Source organism: Culex pipiens, chromosome 3, assembly GCF_016801865.2.
Source record: "Culex pipiens pallens isolate TS chromosome 3, TS_CPP_V2, whole genome shotgun sequence".
Taxonomy (NCBI): Eukaryota; Metazoa; Arthropoda; class Insecta; order Diptera; family Culicidae; genus Culex; species Culex pipiens.
The window spans coordinates 171,893,147-171,913,824 of NC_068939.1; the positions used below are offsets into that span (position 1 = coordinate 171,893,147).

The 20,678-nt window shown below is 33.7% G+C and overlaps 1 protein-coding gene and 1 long non-coding RNA gene across 11 annotated transcripts in view; one reads left to right on the plus strand and one right to left on the minus strand.

Moving 5' to 3' along the window:
• The window catches only part of LOC120423362 (uncharacterized), a 346,647-nt gene that overhangs the window by 312,134 nt on the left and 13,835 nt on the right, over nucleotides 1–20,678 (plus strand). For 5 of the 9 annotated variants that reach the window (XM_039587141.2, XM_039587158.2, XM_039587166.2 and 2 more), the window contains 7 exons: nucleotides 2,002–2,218; nucleotides 2,434–2,706; nucleotides 4,774–4,885; nucleotides 4,956–5,148; nucleotides 5,224–5,432; nucleotides 15,954–16,084; nucleotides 16,158–16,402. In XM_039587141.2, the coding sequence (XP_039443075.1) occupies nucleotides 2,002–2,218; nucleotides 2,434–2,706; nucleotides 4,774–4,885; nucleotides 4,956–5,148; nucleotides 5,224–5,432; nucleotides 15,954–16,084; nucleotides 16,158–16,402 (1,380 nt within the window). The remainder of the gene's footprint in view (nucleotides 1–2,001; nucleotides 2,219–2,433; nucleotides 2,707–4,773; nucleotides 4,886–4,955; nucleotides 5,149–5,223; nucleotides 5,433–15,953; nucleotides 16,085–16,157; nucleotides 16,403–20,678) is intronic. The other 4 variants (XM_039587172.2, XM_039587205.2, XM_039587150.2 and 1 more) reach the window with 3 other exon arrangements.
• On the minus strand, nucleotides 5,312–6,397 carry LOC128093644 (uncharacterized). Of its 2 annotated transcripts, none has more exons than XR_008212659.1 (3): nucleotides 5,789–6,394; nucleotides 5,527–5,663; nucleotides 5,312–5,452 (listed from the first exon to the last, which is right to left on the minus strand). It is a non-coding gene; the product is annotated as an uncharacterized LOC128093644 (long non-coding RNA). The 2 variants fall into 2 exon arrangements; XR_008212658.1 differs by having other exon boundaries at nucleotides 5,325–5,465; nucleotides 5,789–6,397.

Sequence of the window (20,678 nt, forward strand, 5' to 3'; positions counted from 1 at the left end):
TAGTCCGTTATTACAATAACAATCCAATAAAAAAAATCATAACGGCGAATAACAAATCTTGTTATAAATAACATAAAATGTTATTGGCCTAGTATTTTCAAATATCAAAAAATGTTATTCTGAAGTTATTTCCGTCTGTTCGGGAAGGGGGGGGCGGGGTTGGGGCGACATAAACTTTGAAAATTGCAACGGCCTTAGTTTTGATTTAAAAATTAAAATTTCTTTTATAGAAAGAATTTCATGTTTCAATATTGAAAAGTTAGTTTCAATTCAATTAGTTTTTATTAGTTAACAATCAATTTACAATTTCGTGTTTCTTATAACATCATAGAGTCTTGGAGTTCCTTTCAACTATGATTTAAACTATAATTCATTTGGATGTAATTGGATATTCTAACAATGGATTTGGCAAGAGAAGGAAAAAATAAAAAAAAAACCTTCGAGTAGAAATAGAAAAAGTTTAAAACTAGATCACAGTTTGTTTTGTTTTTTGACGTCGAACAACTTGGCTGCACGGATCATTAGTTTCCGAAATAACGGAGATCAATGACAAGAGCTAATTGGGCAACACTGAGAAAATCACATTCTTTCTAGCCGTATCAACAAAGTTCAAATAAACTGTATATATAGGAATTTTCTCGGCATTTAGAACTATTTTTTCAAAGTTGGACAGAAATTGTAAAAACAATGTCGATGCTGAGATATTTTGGAAACTAACTATTGCAAATCAACTGGACAAGTGTAGAATGCAATGTTGACAACATGGATCGTAATTTAAATTTAGTCCTTTTTTTATTTTTAGTCATTGTCGAGGGACATTTTTTTTAAATGCAACTGCCTTACCTGATGCCTTACCTGATGATACTAAACAAATAAATACAAAAAAAAATATAAATTTAAAATAGTAGTTTATGCAACAAGTTGCAAAAATAGGATTTTTTCAGCACGAGTCGTACATTTATCCAACCGAGTTGGATAAATACGACGAGTGTTGAAAAATCAAGTTTTGCAACGAGTTCCATACAACATTTTTTGCAATTCCGAAAAAGACCATTTGAATAAAATTATAGGTCAAATGTCCATGCATTCAGTCAATAAATCATTTAAATCAAAAAAATATTGAAAAGTATTACTTTTTCACGCAAGTGCTGAAAAGTTCAACTTTTCAGCACCCATTTGAGTGCTGAAAAGTAGAACTTTTCAGCATTTATTTTGAAAAGGGTTACTATTCGATTCTGTTACTTTCGGTAGAGAAAAGTAGGCTGTTTCGTCGTTCGAGAATGACAGAAAAAGTAAGGAGTTTTAAGACGGAATTTCAAAAAAGATTTTTCTTCTATAACTTTTTTAAAAACAATAGGAAGCAAAAATTCATAAAAAAGATTTTTTTCAAATATCTGTTCAATTTTAAGGTATTTAGAAAGATAAAGTAAAATCTATACAAAAAATCAGAAAAAGAGAATTGAAGGTTTCAACCTAATAAAATCACAAATTACATCCTTTTCTCACTGTGCGCGGTCCGCAATAAAACCCTCATTAGCGGAGTCCGGCAACCCACACAGCAGTCACGTCGAATTCTGAAAGCCCAATTTTCCACCCCACCCCCTCTCTCTGATGAAGGTCGCCGCCACCGCGTGTGTTTGGCGTGATAATGTCACACCAAAATTACCCAACTGCCGATCGAACTGCCGCAACCTTATCTAATTAGTTCGTTAAATATTTAACCACATGCTGTGGGAGCTGACTGGTTGGGGTTTGGTTGGGGTTGCCCACACACACACACCTGTTTGGGTGGTCTCTCCAAGAGTCATTACTGATTAGTTCGTAAGCGGTTGGCCCATTTGGCCGGATTAACTAACGGCTTTGATGTGATTAGTTTGGGATCAAACTTTTCTAAGATTTTTCACCTTAAAAGCGGGATTCGTTTGATTCCAATAGCGAGGCAAAATAATTTTTGGCTGAGTTTGCTGAATTTTTGTTCACTTTTCCTTCCTATTTTTACAGACGAGTTCTGCGAGGACTACCCGCACAACCTGATTCCGACGCCCGGCTACTGGATCGAGTGCTCCCGGCAGAAGATCGCCTTTGCCAACCAGCACACCATATGGGACGACAGCGAGTCGGAGCACGAGGACGCGGCCCGGGGCGGCATCGATCCGCCGCTGGAGCGCAACTGCAGCGACCTGTACGAGGACGACGAGGACTCGGACAATGTGCCAAGGTAACGAGTTTGGACCAAGAAAAGTTCAGTCAGTCTTGCATTGCTTTACTCATTCTCATAAAATGAAAAAACTTCATGTAGTTTGACTAAGTAGAAGTAGTTAGAGTAGAATCGTTCTCTTTCTCTCTCTCTTTCTCTCATCTCTATCCCCCACCAAAAACACACTCATTTCCGCAAAAAAAAAACACCATCCGTCCGTCAAAAATCCTCACCAGTCAGCGTTTCCGCAGGAAAAAGACCGCCATCGAGGAGCAGTGGGAGCAGCAGCAAGGTTTCGAACTTACCTCCGTCGAGCAGGAAACGTACGAGAAGTACTTTTACGGGTCCGAGCACTGGAACTACTTCACCAACGACGAGGACCTCGGCCCGGTCATCCTGTCGATCAAGCAGGAGACGATCAACGGGCGCGATCAATTCCGGATACTAGTTAGAGCTATTTCGTACACCGTACATGGACTGATACCAGCCTCTTGTGTTTTTGCTGATAGGTAAATTTCAGTTCTTTGAATAAGAAAAAAATCCGGAAGGACATTTTCCAAAACATAGATTAATTGGGGATATCAATATTCAAATATTTTTTTCACGACACTTAGTTTGTAATTTTTGTAATTTTTGTATTTTTTGTAATTTTTGTAATTTTTGTAATTTTTGTAATTTTTGTAATTTTTGTAATTTTTGTAATTTTTGTCATTTTTGTAATTTTTGTAATTTTTGTAATTTTTGTAATTTTTGTAATTTTTGTAATTTTTGTAATTTTTGTAATTTTTGTAATTTTTGTAATTTTTGTAATTTTTGTAATTTTTGTAATTTTTTTAATTTTTGTAATTTTTGTAATTTTTTGTAATTTTTGTAATTTTTGTAATTTTTGTAATTTTTGTAATTTTTGTAATTTTTGTAATTTTTGTAATTTTTGTAATTTTTGTAATTTTTGTAATTTTTGTAATTTTTGTAATTTTTGTAATTTTTGTAATTTTTGTAATTCTTGTAATTTTTGTAATTTTTGTAATTTTTGTAAATTTTGTAATTTTTGTAATTTTTGTAATTTTTGTAATTTTTGTAATTTTTGTAATTTTTGTAATTTTTGTAATTTTTGTAATTTTTGTAATTTTTGTAATTTTTGTAATTTTTGTAATTTTTGTAATTTTTGTAATTTTTGTAATTTTTGTAATTTTTGTAATTTTTGTAATTTTTGTAATTTTTGTAATTTTTGTAATTTTTGTAATTTTTGTAATTTTTGTAATTTTTGTAATTTTTGTAATTTTTGTAATTTTTGTAATTTTTGTAATTCTTGTAATTTTTGTAATTTTTGTAATTTTTGTAATTTTTGTAATTTTTGTAATTTTTGTAATTTTTGTAATTTTTGTAATTTTTGTAATTTTTGTAATTTTTGTAATTTTTGTAATTTTTGTAATTTTTGTAATTTTTGTAATTTTTGTAATTTTTGTAATTTTTGTAATTTTTGTAATTTTTGTAATTTTTGTAATTTTTGTAATTTTTGTAATTTTTGTAATTTTTGTAATTTTTGTAATTTTTGTAATTTTTGTAATTTTTGTAATTTTTGTAATTTTTGTAATTTTTGTAATTTTTGTAATTTTTGAGTTTGTCAAGTTTGTTAAGTTTGTTAAGTTTGTTAAGTTTGTTAAGTTTGTTAAGTTTGTTAAGTTTGTTAAGTTTGTTAAGTTTGTTAAGTTTGTTAAGTTTGTTAAGTTTGTTAAGTTTGTTAAGTTTGTTAAGTTTGTTAAGTTTGTTAAGTTTGTTAAGTTTGTTAAGTTTGTTAAGTTTGTTAAGTTTGTTAAGTTTGTTAAGTTTGTTAAGTTTGTTAAGTTTGTTAAGTTTGTTAAGTTTGTTAAGTTTGTTAAGTTTGTTAAGTTTGTTAAGTTTGTTAAGTTTGTTAAGTTTGTTAAGTTTGTTAAGTTTGTTAAGTTTGTTAAGTTTGTTAAGTTTGTTAAGTTTGTTAAGTTTGTTAAGTTTGTTAAGTTTGTTAAGTTTGTTAAGTTTGTTAAGTTTGTTAAGTTTGTTAAGTTTGTTAAGTTTGTTAAGTTTGTTAAGTTTGTTAAGTTTGTTAAGTTTGTTAAGTTTGTTAAGTTTGTTAAGTTTGTTAAGTTTGTTAAGTTTGTTAAGTTTGTTAAGTTTGTTAAGTTTGTTAAGTTTGTTAAGTTTGTTAAGTTTGTTAAGTTTGTTAAGTTTGGTAAGTTTGTTAAGTTTGTTAAGTTTGTTAAGTTTGTTAAGTTTGTTAAGTTTGTTAAGTTTTTTAAGTTTGTTAAGTTTGTTAAGTTTGTTATGTTTTTAAGTTTTTTAGATTTAAGGTGTTTTAAAATTGTGGTATTTTCGATTTGTGGTAGTTTTGCTTATTGTTTTGTGTCCAAACTAATTGATTTTTTTTTCAATTATGGCGAAAACTTTTGCGAAATTGTGAAAATTTATCCAAGTTAAATCTCATTTTAAAAAAAAGAATAAAATGTCTTCAAAGACGACTTTTAGGAAAATGTCCTTTCGAGTTGATTTTAAGTTATCGAATCTTGAACTAATTTCAAATAATCGAATCCCCCTCGCAGGTATAATAGAGAAGAAGTAGTTAGATCGTTAGGTAAGGAAGTAAACTTGAATCCACCTCTGACGCTGGGCCAGTTGCCAGACACTCCGGAGGAGCTTCTGAAACTCGATCAGGTACGATCGCGCACCAAGCCTACTTTGATGTTGGCGCTTTACTAAAGTTTGATTAATTTTTTTTTCGCAGGTTTTCATAAAATCTGAGCTGAAGGTGGGCGTGATCTACGTGAAGGAGGGTCAATATAGCGAAGAACAAATTTTAGACAATAATGAAAATTCACCGTTATTTGAGGAATTTTTACAGCTACTAGGTGATAAAGTTAGGTTACGTGGTTTTGATAAATACAAAGGCGGCCTTGACACTGTTCACGATTTAACAGGTTCGTAGGCTACTTGGATGGCTTGCTCACTTTCTAAATTATCAAAAATTAACATTCTTTTTTTCTCTCCGCCAGGACTTTACTCCGTTTATACAAACTGGCGTTCGATAGAGATTATGTTTCACGTGTCCACGCAGTTGCCGTACGAGCGGCACGACCCCCAGAAGCTGCAGCGGAAGCGCCACATCGGCAACGACATCGTCTGCGTGGTGTTCCTCGAGGCGGACAACACCACCTTCAGCCCGGCCTGCATCAAGAGCCATTTTTTACACACGTTCATCCTGGTGAGTTTTGCAGTAGATTTCTGTAAAACAAATCTAAATAATTGTATTGAAAAACAAATTATCCAAAGAAAAAAAACGCTTTCAAATACTCAACTAAATTGACGAGTTGACGCAGTAATTGCATAACGTCCAACGTGGTCCAGCGCTGATAAGGCTTTTACGATCCAATTTCACTGGATGAGAGTGGTTGCATAGACCGCTAATGTGGATGGAGTACTCAGTTTGAATTACCTAGAATATAGTTCGTTTGCAATAAACTATCGGTGCAGTTGAAAATGTTCATGCTAGATGTCGTGAATTCAGCGTCTCTGAATCACGAAAATAAATTCAAATAAAAACGCTTGTAAAAACGCCACCTTGGGCAGCTCAAAAATGACATCCGTTCTCTTCGAATTATTTCAACGAACCCATCAACCACAGCTGGAAACAGCGCAACCAAAGCCGAACGTTCAATCTTCTATCTCTTTCATTCTCCCTCAAAATGAAATGTCAAACCCACTCAAGCGCCACAGTGTTGTCAGAATTACGTTAGACAATTAAAATGTCTGTACACTCAACATAAAATACCTTCTACAGTATTATTACAAATTACCTAAAAGTCCGTTTGATGTTTATGTTACCAAATTATTATCAAATCAACTGTATTCTCCACAATATCCCTTTCCTCTACTCTTTCAACCTAACTACCTTGTTCAAACCCCTCATCGTCTAATCAAATCTGAAAAATAAAAAAAAAATAAAAACTCTTATTGCCTTGACCTACAATGTATATCCGTTGTTCCTCTATTCTGTTCGATTTCACCTAGAAATTCAATCTCAAGCTCGAATCCAAGCGTGTAGATATCAAGCCTAACGTTTTTCACATTATTGCTTCAAAATTAGCATAAAATTCTAAAACTCAGACCTCTACTAACGCTTTTCTACATCATCCAGATATCGAACATCAAATGAGCCATCTCACTCACAATATATATATATATTTTTTAATTCAATTTGAACCTCAAATCAGGACGAGTCTGCCGTATCACCAATCATCGCTTCAAAAAAAAAAAAAAAGGCTGAAATTCTAAAACTTATAAGAACGAATTTCTACTAACACTATTATGCATGCATTAGATCTCCGCAATCGATTGAAATAATTCAATCAAAAGCTCAAATGTAAGGCGTGTAGGTCTTCAATCTACCGTTTCTTAGATTCTTGAAACAATACTGAATGAAACTGTTAATCCCTTTTCCAATCTCTCTTCTCACAAGATATTTCCCAACAATTCAATCAAAAGCTCAAATGTAAGGCGTGTAGGATTTGAGTCTACCGTTTCTTAGATTCTTGCAACCATACTGACTGAAACTCTTAAACCCTTTTTTCGATCTCTCTTCCCTTCTCGATCGTCTCACTCGACGTAATCTTTGTTCGAGATTTCCCAAGAATTCAATCAAAAGCTCAAATGTAAGGCGTATAGGTCTTGAGTCTACCGTTTCTTAGATTCTTGCAACAAAACTGACTGAAACTCTTAAACCCTTTTTTCGATCTCTCTTCTCTTCCCCTCTTCGTCTCACTCGACGTAATCTTTGTTCGATATTTCCCAAGAATTCAATCAAAAGCTCAAATGTAAGGCGTATAGGTCTTGAGTCTACCGTTTCTTAGATTCTTGCAACAATACTGACTGAAACTCTTAAACCCTTTTTCGATCTCTCTTCCCTTCTCGATCGTCTCACTCGACGTAATCTTTGTTCGATATTTCCCAAGAATTCATTCAAAAGCTCAAATGTAAGGCGTGTAGGTCTTGAGTCTACCGTTTCTCAGATTCTTGCAACAATACTGACTGAAACTCTTAAACCTTTTTTTTTTTTTTTTTTTTTTTTTTTTTTTTTTTTTTTTTTTTTTTTTTTTTTTTTTTTTTTTTTTTTTTATCTCTCTTCTCTTTCTGATCGTCTCGCTTGACGTAATCTTTGTTCGATATTTCCCAAGAATTCAATCAAAAGCTCAAATGTAAGGCGTATAGGTCTTGAGTCTACCGTTTCTTAGATTCTTGCAACAATACTGACTGAAACTCTTAAACCCTTTTTTCGATCTCTCTTCTCTTCCCCTCTTCGTCTCACTCGACGTAATCTTTGTTCGATATTTCCCAAGAATTCATTCAAAAGCTCAAATGTAAGGCGTATAGGTCTTGAGTCTACCGTTTCTTAGATTCTTGCAACAATACTGACTGAAACTGTTAAACCCTTTTTCATTCTCGTTCAAAATGAAATGTCAAACCCACTCAAGCGCCACAGTGTTGTCAAAATTACGTTAGACAATTAAAATGTCTGTACACTCAACATAAAATACCTTCTACAGTATTATTACAAATTACCTAAAAGTCCGTTTGATGTTTATGTTACCAAATTATTATCAAATCAACTGTATTCTCCACAATATCCCTTTCCTCTACTCTTTCAACCTAACTACCTTGTTCAAACCCCTCATCGTCTAATCAAATCTGAAAAATAAAAAAAATAAAAACTCTTATTGCCTTGACCTACAATGTATATCCGTTGTTCCTCTATTCTGTTCGATTTCACCTAGAAATTCAATCTCAAGCTCGAATCCAAGCGTGTAGATATCAAGCCTAACGTTTTTCAAATTATTGCTTCAAAATTAGCATAAAATTCTAAAACTCAGACCTCTACTAACGCTTTTCTACATCATCCAAATATCGAACATCAAATGAGCCATCTCACTCACAATATATATATATATTTTTTAATTCAATTTGAACCTCAAATCAGGACGAGTCTACCGTATCACCAATCATCGCTTCAAAAAAAAAAGGCTGAAATTCTAAAACTTATAAGAACGAATTTCTACTAACACTATTATGCATGCATTAGATCTCCGCAATCGATTGAAATAATTCAATCAAAAGCTCAAATGTAAGGCGTGTAGGTCTTCAATCTACCGTTTCTTAGATTCTTGAAACAATACTGAATGAAACTGTTAATCCCTTTTCCAATCTCTCTTCTCACAAGATATTTCCCAACAATTCAATCAAAAGCTCAAATGTAAGGCGTGTAGGATTTGAGTCTACCGTTTTTTAGATTCTTGCAACCATACTGACTGAAACTCTTAAACCCTTTTTTCGATCTCTCTTCCCTTCTCGATCGTCTCACTCGACTTAATCTTTGTTCGAGATTTCCCAAGAATTCAATCAAAAGCTCAAATGTAAGGCGTATAGGTCTTGAGTCTACCGTTTCTTAGATTCTTGCAACAAAACTGACTGAAACTCTTAAACCCTTTTTTCGATCTCTCTTCTCTTCCCCTCTTCGTCTCACTCGACGTAATCTTTGTTCGATATTTCCCAAGAATTCAATCAAAAGCTCAAACGTAAGGCGTATAGGTCTTGAGTCTACCGTTTCTTAGATTCTTGCAACAATACTGACTGAAACTCTTAAACCCTTTTTCGATCTCTCTTCCCTTCTCGATCGTCTCACTCGACGTAATCTTTGTTCGAGATTTCCCAAGAATTCAATCAAAAGCTCAAATGTAAGGCGTATAGGTCTTGAGTCTACCGTTTCTTAGATTCTTGCAACAAAACTGACTGAAACTCTTAAACCCTTTTTTCGATCTCTCTTCTCTTCCCCTCTTCGTCTCACTCGACGTAATCTTTGTTCGATATTTCCCAAGAATTCAATCAAAAGCTCAAATGTAAGGCGTATAGGTCTTGAGTCTACCGTTTCTTAGATTCTTGCAACAATACTGACTGAAACTCTTAAACCCTTTTTCGATCTCTCTTCCCTTCTCGATCGTCTCACTCGACGTAATCTTTGTTCGATATTTCCCAAGAATTCATTCAAAAGCTCAAATGTAAGGCGTGTAGGTCTTGAGTCTACCGTTTCTCAGATTCTTGCAACAATACTGACTGAAACTCTTAAACCTTTTTTTTGATCTCTCTTCTCTTCCCGATCGTCTCGTTTGACGTAATCTTTGTTCGATATTTCCCAAGAATTCAATCAAAAGCTCAAATGTAAGGCGTGTAGGTCTTGAGTCTACCGTTTCTTAGATTCTTGCAACAATACTGACTGAAACTCTTAAACCCTTTTTCGATCTCTCTTCCCTTCTCGATCGTCTCACTCGACGTAATCTTTGTTCGATATTTCCCAAGAATTCATTCAAAAGCTCAAATGTAAGGCGTGTAGGTCTTGAGTCTACCGTTTCTCAGATTCTTGCAACAATACTGACTGAAACTCTTAAACCTTTTTTTTGATCTCTCTTCTCTTCCCGATCGTCTCGTTTGACGTAATCTTTGTTCGAGATTTCCCAAGAATTCAATCAAAAGCTCAAATGTAAGGCGTATAGGTCTTGAGTCTACCGTTTCTTAGATTCTTGCAACAAAACTGACTGAAACTCTTAAACCCTTTTTTCGATCTCTCTTCTCTTCCCCTCTTCGTCTCACTCGACGTAATCTTTGTTCGATATTTCCCAAGAATTCAATCAAAAGCTCAAATGTAAGGCGTATAGGTCTTGAGTCTACCGTTTCTTAGATTCTTGCAACAATACTGACTGAAACTCTTAAACCCTTTTTCGATCTCTCTTCCCTTCTCGATCGTCTCACTCGACGTAATCTTTGTTCGATATTTCCCAAGAATTCAATCAAAAGCTCAAATGTAAGGCGTGTAGGTCTTGAGTCTACCGTTTCTTAGATTCTTGCAACAATACTGACTGAAACTCTTAAACCCTTTTTCGATCTCTCTTCCCTTCTCGATCGTCTCACTCGACGTAATCTTTGTTCGATATTTCCCAAGAATTCAATCAAAAGCTTAAATGTAAGGCGTGTAGGTCTTGAGTCTACCGTTTCTCAGATTCTTGCAACAATACTGACTGAAACTCTTAAACCTTTTTTTTGATCTCTCTTCTCTTCCCGATCGTCTCGTTTGACGTAATCTTTGTTCGATATTTCCCAAGAATTCAATCAAAAGCTCAAATGTAAGGCGTGTAGGTCTTGAGTCTACCGTTTCTTAGATTCTTGCAACAATACTGACTGAAACTCTTCAACCCTTAAACCTCTTGCTCCATTTATTTAACTTTTCCTAGAAGACCTCTCTCTTTTTTTTTTGTAGTGTCCAGTTTTCTTCCTTTTTTTTTTTTTTTAGGGAGACCTCTCGCTCCATTTTTTTTTTTTTTTTTTTTTTTGATAGGGAGACCTCTCGCTCCATTTAGCACCAAAACTTCTTAGCATGGTGCTCCCAACGATTTATTGCTATAACAAACAGGAACGTGAGCGGGGGATCCCCACGTTTCTTCCTCCCCTGTAGATTCAGAAATGTGTTGTTGTTTGAACATTCGTGCTCAAACTCAATCCAATTCAACGAATCATCTTTGCGGTTAACTTTACGCAGTTGGCCTGGCCGCTTTAACTTTTGTGATGTTTCAAAGCAATTTATTGCATTGGGGCACTGCAATTGTTAATAATGACAAGAGGATGCTAGGCGTTAATCAACCTAAGGCATTTTCCAGGATGCCCTCGAAAGACTGGCTGCGCTAGGGTTAGATTAGATTAGATTAGATTAGATTAGGGAGACCTCTCGCTCCATTTTTCTTCTTTTGTTTTGTTAGGGAGACCTCTCGCTCCACTTATTTTTTTTTTTTTTTTTTTTTTAAGGAGACCTCTCGCTCCATTTTTTTTTTATAGGGAGACCTCTCGCTCCATTCTTCATCTTTTTTTTTGTTTGTTGTTTAGGAGACCTCTCGCTCCACTTGTTTTTCATTTTTTTTAAAGGGACCTCTCGCTCTATTTATTTTACTTTTGCTGGGAGACCTCTATCTCCTTTATCTATTTTTTTTTTGTTTTTTTTTTTTCGATAGGAGTTATATAATACATTTTTTTGTTTGGGTAACTATCGCTTCATTTTTTCCATTCACAACTTGGGAGGCATCTCTTGCAACTCCCTCGTCTTTTCCTGAACCAGGTCAAAACATCGTTCACATCACTAAAATCACTAATTCTATTTTAGATCACCGAACCCAACTACAAGTCTGAACGCAATTCCACGTCATTCCGTGACCTCCACTTTTCCGTCAATCCCCAATTCTTACGCCCTTTATCGCACCAACACCAATGCAAATCTTTAAGCATTTCCTTGCAGTCTCGACCGCCATCTTACCTCCCTCTGAGCATTCCCATAGCAGCACTCAGCCTTGTCAATTTTCACAAAATTACACTTTCACTTTCACCATACCACTCAAACTCAAATAACTACCAAACCGCGCCATTGTCGTGAATTCAGCGTCTCTGAATCACGAAAATAAATTCAAATAAAAACGCTTGTAAAAACGCCACCTTGGGCAGCTCAAAAATGACATCCGTTCTCTTCGAATTATTTCAACGAACTCATGAACCACAGCTGGAAACAGCGCAACCAAAGCCGAACGTTCAATCTTCTATCTCTTTCATTCTCCCTCAAAATGAAATGTCAAACCCACTCAAGCGCCACAGTGTTGTCAGAATTACGTTAGACAATTAAAATGTCTGTACACTCAACATAAAATACCTTCTACAGTATTATTACAAATTACCTAAAAGTCCGTTTGATGTTTATGTTACCAAATTATTATCAAATCAACTGTATTCTCCACACTAGAGAGTAGCTTCCACAAAGAAAAAAAGTACCGTACCAACAAATATGACCATTTTTAAACACAACCAAGCCACAAAAACGGAAATACCCCTTTTCATTTACAAATTTACTCCCCGCAAGCACTCCGCAGGGAATTGAACGGTGAAGTTTTTGACACGCTACTATTTTTGCCGCTCTCATCCTGGGCTAGGGTTTGAGAGGAGAAATGGAAATGTACAGACGACCACACGTGCTATTTCGATGTGTAACGTTAGCAACCCGGTCAGAGAGCATAACTGATCGTAGCATAGTTGTCCTATGTTGAGCTTTAGGGGTTAAATTTGCGCATTTATTGTTTTTTTTTTAAATGTATTTATAAGATTAAACTTTTTTGAGATTCCAAAATTGAGCATATTTCGTTTTCCTCAATTTTCATTCGTTTTGAGCTTAACCACTTAACCAAAGTTGCCATTAATATATTTTCACTTACGCTAAGGTTTTCATAGCGCCTAAATTGCATCCAACTACCGGTAACATGTTCTTTTGTGCATTAGTTAGTCACTCACTTGAAAAATTATCCCGAAACATGTAAATAATTAGCAAGGGCTATCAAAATAACAAAAGCACCGAGTCACTTGACGTTTATACCTATTCCAATCGAAGGCCGAAAAAAACTGAGCGAGAAGCGAAGGCAAATAAAGAACAAAGGGTGGCCACCAACACCACCAGCAGCGCAACCAGTGATGCCAGGAAACTTTCTCTATAAATGCCACTTTTCGTGAGTGTTGGCATAAAATTTCGTCACAAATGGCAGCACTAGACAGACTCAAAAGAGCGCTGGAAGAAAAAAGAACTAAGCTGAAAATGGAAAAATGGGAGGGGCCCAGTGCATTCTCGTCAGGTTAGAATAGACTTGGAAAATATATTTTTTAAATGCTTGTGAAAGTAAAAGTCAAATTAAACAGAAATGTTCACAAAAAGTTACTCTACTGGTTGGTGTACTTGGTTTTAGTACACAGAAAAAAAAAGTTTTATTTTGGAATGTTGAAAATTTGGTAGGTTGAATATTACCTCTTTTTTTGAGTAATATTACATAAAAAATGTGTAAAAATGTAAACCTGATGAATAATCATCAAAAACTGATAAAAATTCATCATTTTCTGAGTTAAAATTCATCATTTTTTGACACAGAATCTGTCACCATTTCCTGATGAATATTACCATCATTTTTTTTTCTGTGTATATTTCAAGGAACACTCCAGATTATCCAGCATCATGCAAACACGACCGCTTATTATGCTGAGAATGGGTATATTTCCCTTATATGTTGAAATTGGCGCACTTTATTCAATTTTCTATAACGTAAATTTCGATTGTAAATTTTATTTTGCATAAAAAAACTGAAGAAAAAAATAAAGTACAATTTCAATTTATATCACAAAAAAAACTTTTTTTTCAAATCATAGCTTGGTGGAAACATTTTGGTCCTCACTCCTCTAAGATTCAAAAGTTGTAGGTTTTGTCTCAAAAAGCATATAAAAAATCTGAAGAAAGGGTTTTAGGAAATTGTTTGTGTGTAAAAAAAAAGTTATTCTCCAAAGCACACATAATTTCAAAAATTTTATTACTATTTAGATATAGCTGCCAAAATTGTATGGAGCCTTTTAAGGGTGAACCATTGATACAAAATGGCTTCTTTGGTCATAGGGAAGGCCCCTACATAGTTTGAGCCAAATAAATAAATACAAAAAAAATGTATTTCCGATTTTGGGAGAGAATTGCTCAAATGTGAATTTTATTTTTAAATAAAAGTGTCTCCTCTTTCAAATTTCCTTAAAAATCATGAGGCAAAGAAAATAAATTCTCATGGAAAAAAAATTTAATCGATTTGAAAGCCGAAGCAAATTTTATTATAAATTGTTGTTTCCTCGCCCTTTTAAAAATTCCCTCAAACAAATTTGAAGGGAAAAAAAAATTAAAAAACTTGAAATTTTCATTCAACAAACTTGTAGAATCGATCGATTGTTATTTACATTGTATAATGCTTATTTATGCACTTTCAATCAAATATGTACTTATTAATCTATAATCAAATTTTGAATTTTTGGAATTTTTGGTAGAAGAAGTAAAAGTTTAGGGAAAAAAATGTTTTTAAATTCATCCATATTTTGTGAGTCAGTCCTTTTCTCTTCTTTAATCCTTTTTTTAAATATTTATATTATTGTTTTTTTTTTTTTTATTAAAACGTACATTCCCAATATTTTTTTTTATATCATGGTTTAGGCCGTTGAAAATATTTTTCAAAGTTTATGTCGCCCCCCCCCCCTTCAAAGTTGGCTTATTCAGGCCAGGGGACAAAAAAATATTTTTTCTAAAAACTTCAAAAATTTTAATGAAATTTAAAGTTTAATAAAGTTTAACTAAAAATTCTTGCAATTGTCATGAAATAAACCTAAAATATTTTTAAAGAAATTTGAAGGGCAATGAATCAAAAACTATTCAAAATATATTTTCCTTCATTGTTTAAATTTCTAGTAATTTTAAATTGATTTAACATATTTTGTTTAATTGTAAAATTAAGACGCAAGATAAAAAAGATTAATTTAGGCCAAAATTTTAATATTATTTTTAAAGTTTGTGATATCAGGTTATTTGTTATTTCATTATAATTGAGAAATACATTTCACGGCGTGTTTTCTAGAACAAACTTTTCAGGAAAAAAAATCGCTTCTTTCAAATGTGTCTTATAGGAAATTTTCTTAGCTTTCCAATGCTTCTAAGAGCGAAATGTTTCATCGGGAAATTTCTGAGATATCTCTATTTTAAGTTTTTTGGTTTTAAATTTCTTTATTAATTATTGGAAACTTTATATTAACAGTTCAGAAAACTTATCAAATGATGTGTTTCATGTGCAAAATAAGACAAGAAACAACTTTCTAGAAGGTTGCAAACCGCTAAACGAAGTTTCAACCAAATTTTTGAATGTATGGAATTTATTCAGAAATTAAAATCATATAACAATGTTAAAAAAAAAAAAATTATTGGACTATTACATATATTTTTTGTGTACAAATATCACGTGTCTGCTCTGATTTAGCTTGTTCAACCAAAACTTTGGCAGGTTTGTGATTGTTAATGGTATTATTGAATTTTAATGAATAAATTTGATATTTTTAAGCAAACATTAACCAGGAACATAAATACAAATATGATTTAAAATCGAAAATGTACTACATGCAAGCTTCAAAATTCATATTTTCATGAGTTTAAAATTAATATAAAATTTTATTAAATGTTTACTATTGGAAATGCATTTAAAAGTAGCAATAAAACTCGAGTCAATTGTTTTAAGTTTTCTCTTTTTTTCTTTCTTAAAATAAAAATGAATTTATCATTTTTTTAACACTACTTGATAAACCCCTTTTATTTTTTATCAAACCTTCAGCACACTTGTTGTCAAACATGGTGGACCACTGCTGCTGAAAAATATGATCCATAAAGTTGAGCACTCCTATTTTAAATGATCAAAAAAAACAAAAATTGAAGCCATTTTTGCCTTTACGGCTTCAGCAAACTCCATACCAAAGAATATTTACGTCTCTTTGCTTAGAGTTACCGTGGTGCACTCGTTTGTAGAGTCTGCTCTCCAACGACGACACTGACAGGACACGGCATGGAACGGGTTATTCCACAGGGGATGACCAACAAACCGACGTTGTTGTAGTGTAGCTCGTTAGTGAAATTAATACGTCCATGTTGTCTATGGGAGGAAGAAACGGAATGGAAGAATGAAAGTCGGTTGTAGTTTAGTTGATGAAATGACCAGTGCTAGTTTGAGGGAGGCGCCTGATGGTACAAACTACCATGCGTCTCCTTTAAAGTAACTTCTTTCGTGTATAAAAACTTTTTTTTGTTGGTTCGTTACAGGTTCGCGTGTCAGCCCGGATCAAGCGGAAACCGACCCGGTACGAGGTGTCGGTGGTGACGCGGGACGAAGTTGGTGCCTACAAACCGTACCTCTGGGAGCAATCGGTGTTTGAGAAGGGTCCGATGTTCAGGTGAGTTTTGTTTGAGTTGTTTGTTTTTTTTAGACTGCTGGACCAAGAACTCTTTCACGCACTTGCACTCCAGAGAATGGCTGCTGACGAAGATCGTGAACGGTGAGCGGGCGTCCTACTCGGCGCCCAAGTTCGCCCGGATGCAGGAACGCACCCGGTCCCAGATGCTCGAGGACATCGTGGCCAACCTGGCCAACCACGCCGAAACCGGACAGATCCCCAAACCATACCGAAGGGGTTCGTGGCGACCCATCGGTGAGGATCCTTGCATGTTACGAGTGACAGTTAGTTGCTGTATGCGACTGTATGTGGCGCATAGTATGTACTTCGCTCTAGAAACGCTCTACTCTACTCTCTCTCTCTGTCTGTCAATCTCTGCATCATGCATTTGCATATATTGCCAAAATGGTACAATTTTGGCAACACTGTCCACAAAACAATGCACCAACACCACGCACCACGTGGCAAACGAAAAAAAAACTCTCGAGGAATATTGAGCCACCAACAACAGTGCACCGCTTCATGAAAGCTCTTTCAGTACAGCAAAACCCCACTGGTTTGACGCTGCCCATTGAGCAAAAGTGTCCAACCATCGAGGTTTTCTCTGCGTGTGTCTATTGTTCTATCCTTTCCGAAGTCACGCTAAACAGTGAAACGTCTCGCAGCTTCTATCTGTTCTTGTCTCTCTCTCTCTCTCTTTAGGCTTTCTATTGTGTGCTTGTACCCTTTTTTCTTCTCCCCACAATTTCCACACTCGAAAAAAAAACAAATTGAACAATGAACTTCTTGAAATTGGAACAATAAGAACTCCTAATAAGTCCCATTATGGGCTATCAAAAATGTTGGAACCGGATCTAAAATTGGCATTCTTGTATCTTTAAAACAAAAAAACCTCTTTCAACTCTCCCTTTCTCTCTCTCTCAACAATAACAAAGTATACTTAGCAAGATGTAGCAAAAAAAAACACACAAACACACAACTTTCGCATCCTCTATTCACAATTTGAGGTTTCCTTTACCATTAAAAGGCAAAACCGACCAGAGTAAAAGGTTTGTTTATCAATCAGGTTGTCGTCGTCTGCTCCAGTTTTTTGCTTCGCATCTTTCCTCCTTTCAATAATGGGTAGCTCTCTTTTTTTTTGCGGTAGAGAAAATTTCTTTCATCACCAGTTGAGACAACGCTATTAGCAGATTTTTGTGTATTTTAGCTCTTTATTTTTTATTTTTGTGCTCTTATTTTCTCACTTGAATCTCTCTCTAACTTGTTGTTTTCTTAGCAATTTTGCAATGAGGTGTGTTGAGACGGGTTGAACATTTCATTTGAAAAATAATCTAGGCAATATTTAAATTGATGAACTTAAAAAAATATTCTTCATAATGCAACTACAGTAAAAAGTTGTGTGTGAAATTCATTCGTGTTTATGAAATATTTGAATCACACCAATAACTTTAAAAAAAAATTAACAAAATTTCATTCTTGAGTGGAACAGAAAAATATATATCAAAAACAGTGCAGATTAAATTATTAGCTTAAAAATCATAACTCAGTTTATGGAAGCATTCAAACAATTGGATCGCTAAATTTTTCATCTGTTTTTTTTTTGGTTGTATAATTTTTGAAATTGTTGTTGCGACCTTAAATTGGGACAAATTCAGCTAAAATGCAAATAAAATTTCACATCGTTCGATACACATTGTGCAAATTAGGAAAATTTGAGTTTTTTTCAAGAAATATTCTATGATTTTTTGTATTTTGTTTAAAAAATAACGTTAACAAAGTGAAAACTCAAGCAAAATGTATCATTGTTTGCAATCTATACTGCAAGTTATGAAAATTGGAATATTAAAAACGGTATTTTGTGATAAATTTTGTATACTAATACTTTGAAACTACGTTATCAAAAAATATTACCTAATTGAAATTTTCAAATGTTTTGACATTTCTATAAGAGCCTCAAACACTCGAGGGAAAGTATTTTGTAGACTTTTTTCACATCAAACGAGGCAAAATTATCCTTGTATTTGCCTTCTTTTTAGCTTGGGAGTTTAGGTTTAAATGTTACTCCGTTTTACTACATTTTTTAAATCACTTATTCGAGTCAGAATTCAAATTTTCCCACTTTCGGCATGAAATTTTCCATTAAAAAAAATCATCGTTATTTAAAAAGTTATTTAACCTTTTTTGTATTCAATCTCAAAATGTTAGGTTATTTTAACTATCTTTGAGTTTTCAAGAAAAACTCTTTACTTTTGAAGCAATCTGTACTAGAGCGTCCAATTTCCCGTCCCGGGAATTCCCGGGATTTCCCGGAGAAAAATATTTCCGGTTTCCCGGGAAATTGTAATTGTAATTGTAATTTATTTGGGAACGATATCCTGTTACTTTACACTTTGTAAATTTCCCGGGAATTCCTGAAATACAAGCGGAAGTATACATTTTCCTACCTTTTTGGCACTTGAAATCATACAAAAAATAATAATTATTGAATCTTATTTGACTTTATTCATTTCAATCTACTGTTCATATTGAACTAATCAGCTTGTCTGTAAATTTCATGTCAGATAAGGCGTCATCCATAAAGTACGTCACGCTCTAGGGGGGGAGGGGGGGGGTTATCGCAAGTGTGACAAAGTGTGACAAGGGGGAGAGGGGGGCTACATGAGACTGTGACGTCACGCTAGACTGTTTCTTTAATGTTTAAAATACATTCTTAAAATATAGATAAAAAAGTTTAATGTTTGATAAACTTTAGCCATAAATCAAACACGAATCAAGGCTTTAAAAAAGAGAGTTTTTGATAATAGATTTAATATGCTTAAAAAACTGTGATGGTGATTTTTGTCACTACAACATTGAAAAAAAAATCCAAACGCCACCGGTAAAAATTAAAAACTATGTCGATTGAATTCCGAATTTAAAAAAATCCTTTTTATAAATCATGCTAAAATTGTAATAAAAAGATTGTGGGGGGTGGGGTCCGACAAAACGTGACGTACTTAACGGGGGGGGGGGGTCAGAGCCAGCGTGACAAAGTGTGACATAGGGGGGAGGGGGGGTTAATTTTGGCCAATTTTAGCGTGACATACTTTATGGATGACGCCTTATATTTATTTCTGAAGCATTCACAACTAGGAATATTGTTTGCTTATATGAAGGGCAACAAAAATTACTCTATTATGGAATGAATATTACCTATTTTATTTTCGGCAACCTATTTTAACGATTTTTTTTTGTTATATTGTTTTGAAAATAAGACATTCACCATTTTTGTTTACCTTGACCAAATTGGATGAAAATTGAAGAATTTGTTTAAAAGTATTCGAGAAATAACTGTTTGAAGTTATAAATTTTAAATATGACAAAATATCGTTAAATTTCAACCACTTTTACACTATGAAAATTATTTTAGTCTAATTAATATATTATACCATATTAACCATATAACTGAAAAATCATTTAAAAAAACAATTTCGTGTCAGTTAAATTTACCCAAAGAATGCAACCATATTTCAAAAACTTGCTTAAAATATTGTAAAACTTTGAGTTGTGATTTCAAGTTAAATAGCGCTTTTTTAAGGCGAATTCAATGATTGTCTATTTAAATAAGTAATTTGCCATGAAAAACGTTATTTCTGCTCTGAGACAAATTTAAAAGCAATTTTATTGTTGTGGAGCATAGATTTTCATTGTCCATACACTTTGATTAAAAAATACTTCTCAACAAAAAATACTAGTAGTATTTTCTTTATTTGGGACGATTTGAAAGACTGCATAAAAAAATAGAAAATTTATAATATTTTCTCAAAGTTGCATGATTTTTTACAAGAATTCAAGCCATTCATTGATCCTCACACTCATTTTGACTATTTGAGTTGCTGTTCTATACAATTCTGTTGCAAAATATAAATCAGAAACAGGATCAGAATAATTTTCGTAAAATTTCAAATTTCCCGGGATGTCCCGGGATTTCCCGGGAAATTTGTTGAAAATTTCCTGTTTCCCGGGAATTTTGTAACCCCGGGAAATTGGACGCTCTAATCTGTACAATTCTCCTTACAAACTTCGGAGAACTGTCTAAATATTTTTTGAAAAAAATCAAGGTGCACGTGTTTCTGGGGACCCTAAAGTTCAAATTGAGCCTGCGCAGAAATGTTGTTTGTCGGTGTCATTTGTTCTCAATTTTCACATCTTATTTAAAAACGGATATGAGCTCATTTAACATATTTGAATTTTACAAAAATAATTTAGGCCGTTGCGAATATTGTTTGAAATTTATGTCCCTCGACTCTGACCAATTGCAATGACGAGGAGGGTTTTGTAAAATACAGAACATAAGGAGCCTTCTTTTATTACGTAACGAAGTCGGGGGTCGGAGGCCGTACAAAAAAAAATGGAAATTATGTTACGAGGGGGAGAAGGTCTAAATATCATTTTTTTGCGTTACGTAATAAAAGAATGCTCCCATACCAGAATAGCTGTTTTTCAATCATTAGTGTCTAAAGAACATAATTTTTATTAAAAACATATTTCTTAGCGAAAGAACTTTTTTTTCTTGTACTGTTCATTAACATTTCACTGAAATTCAAAATATTTT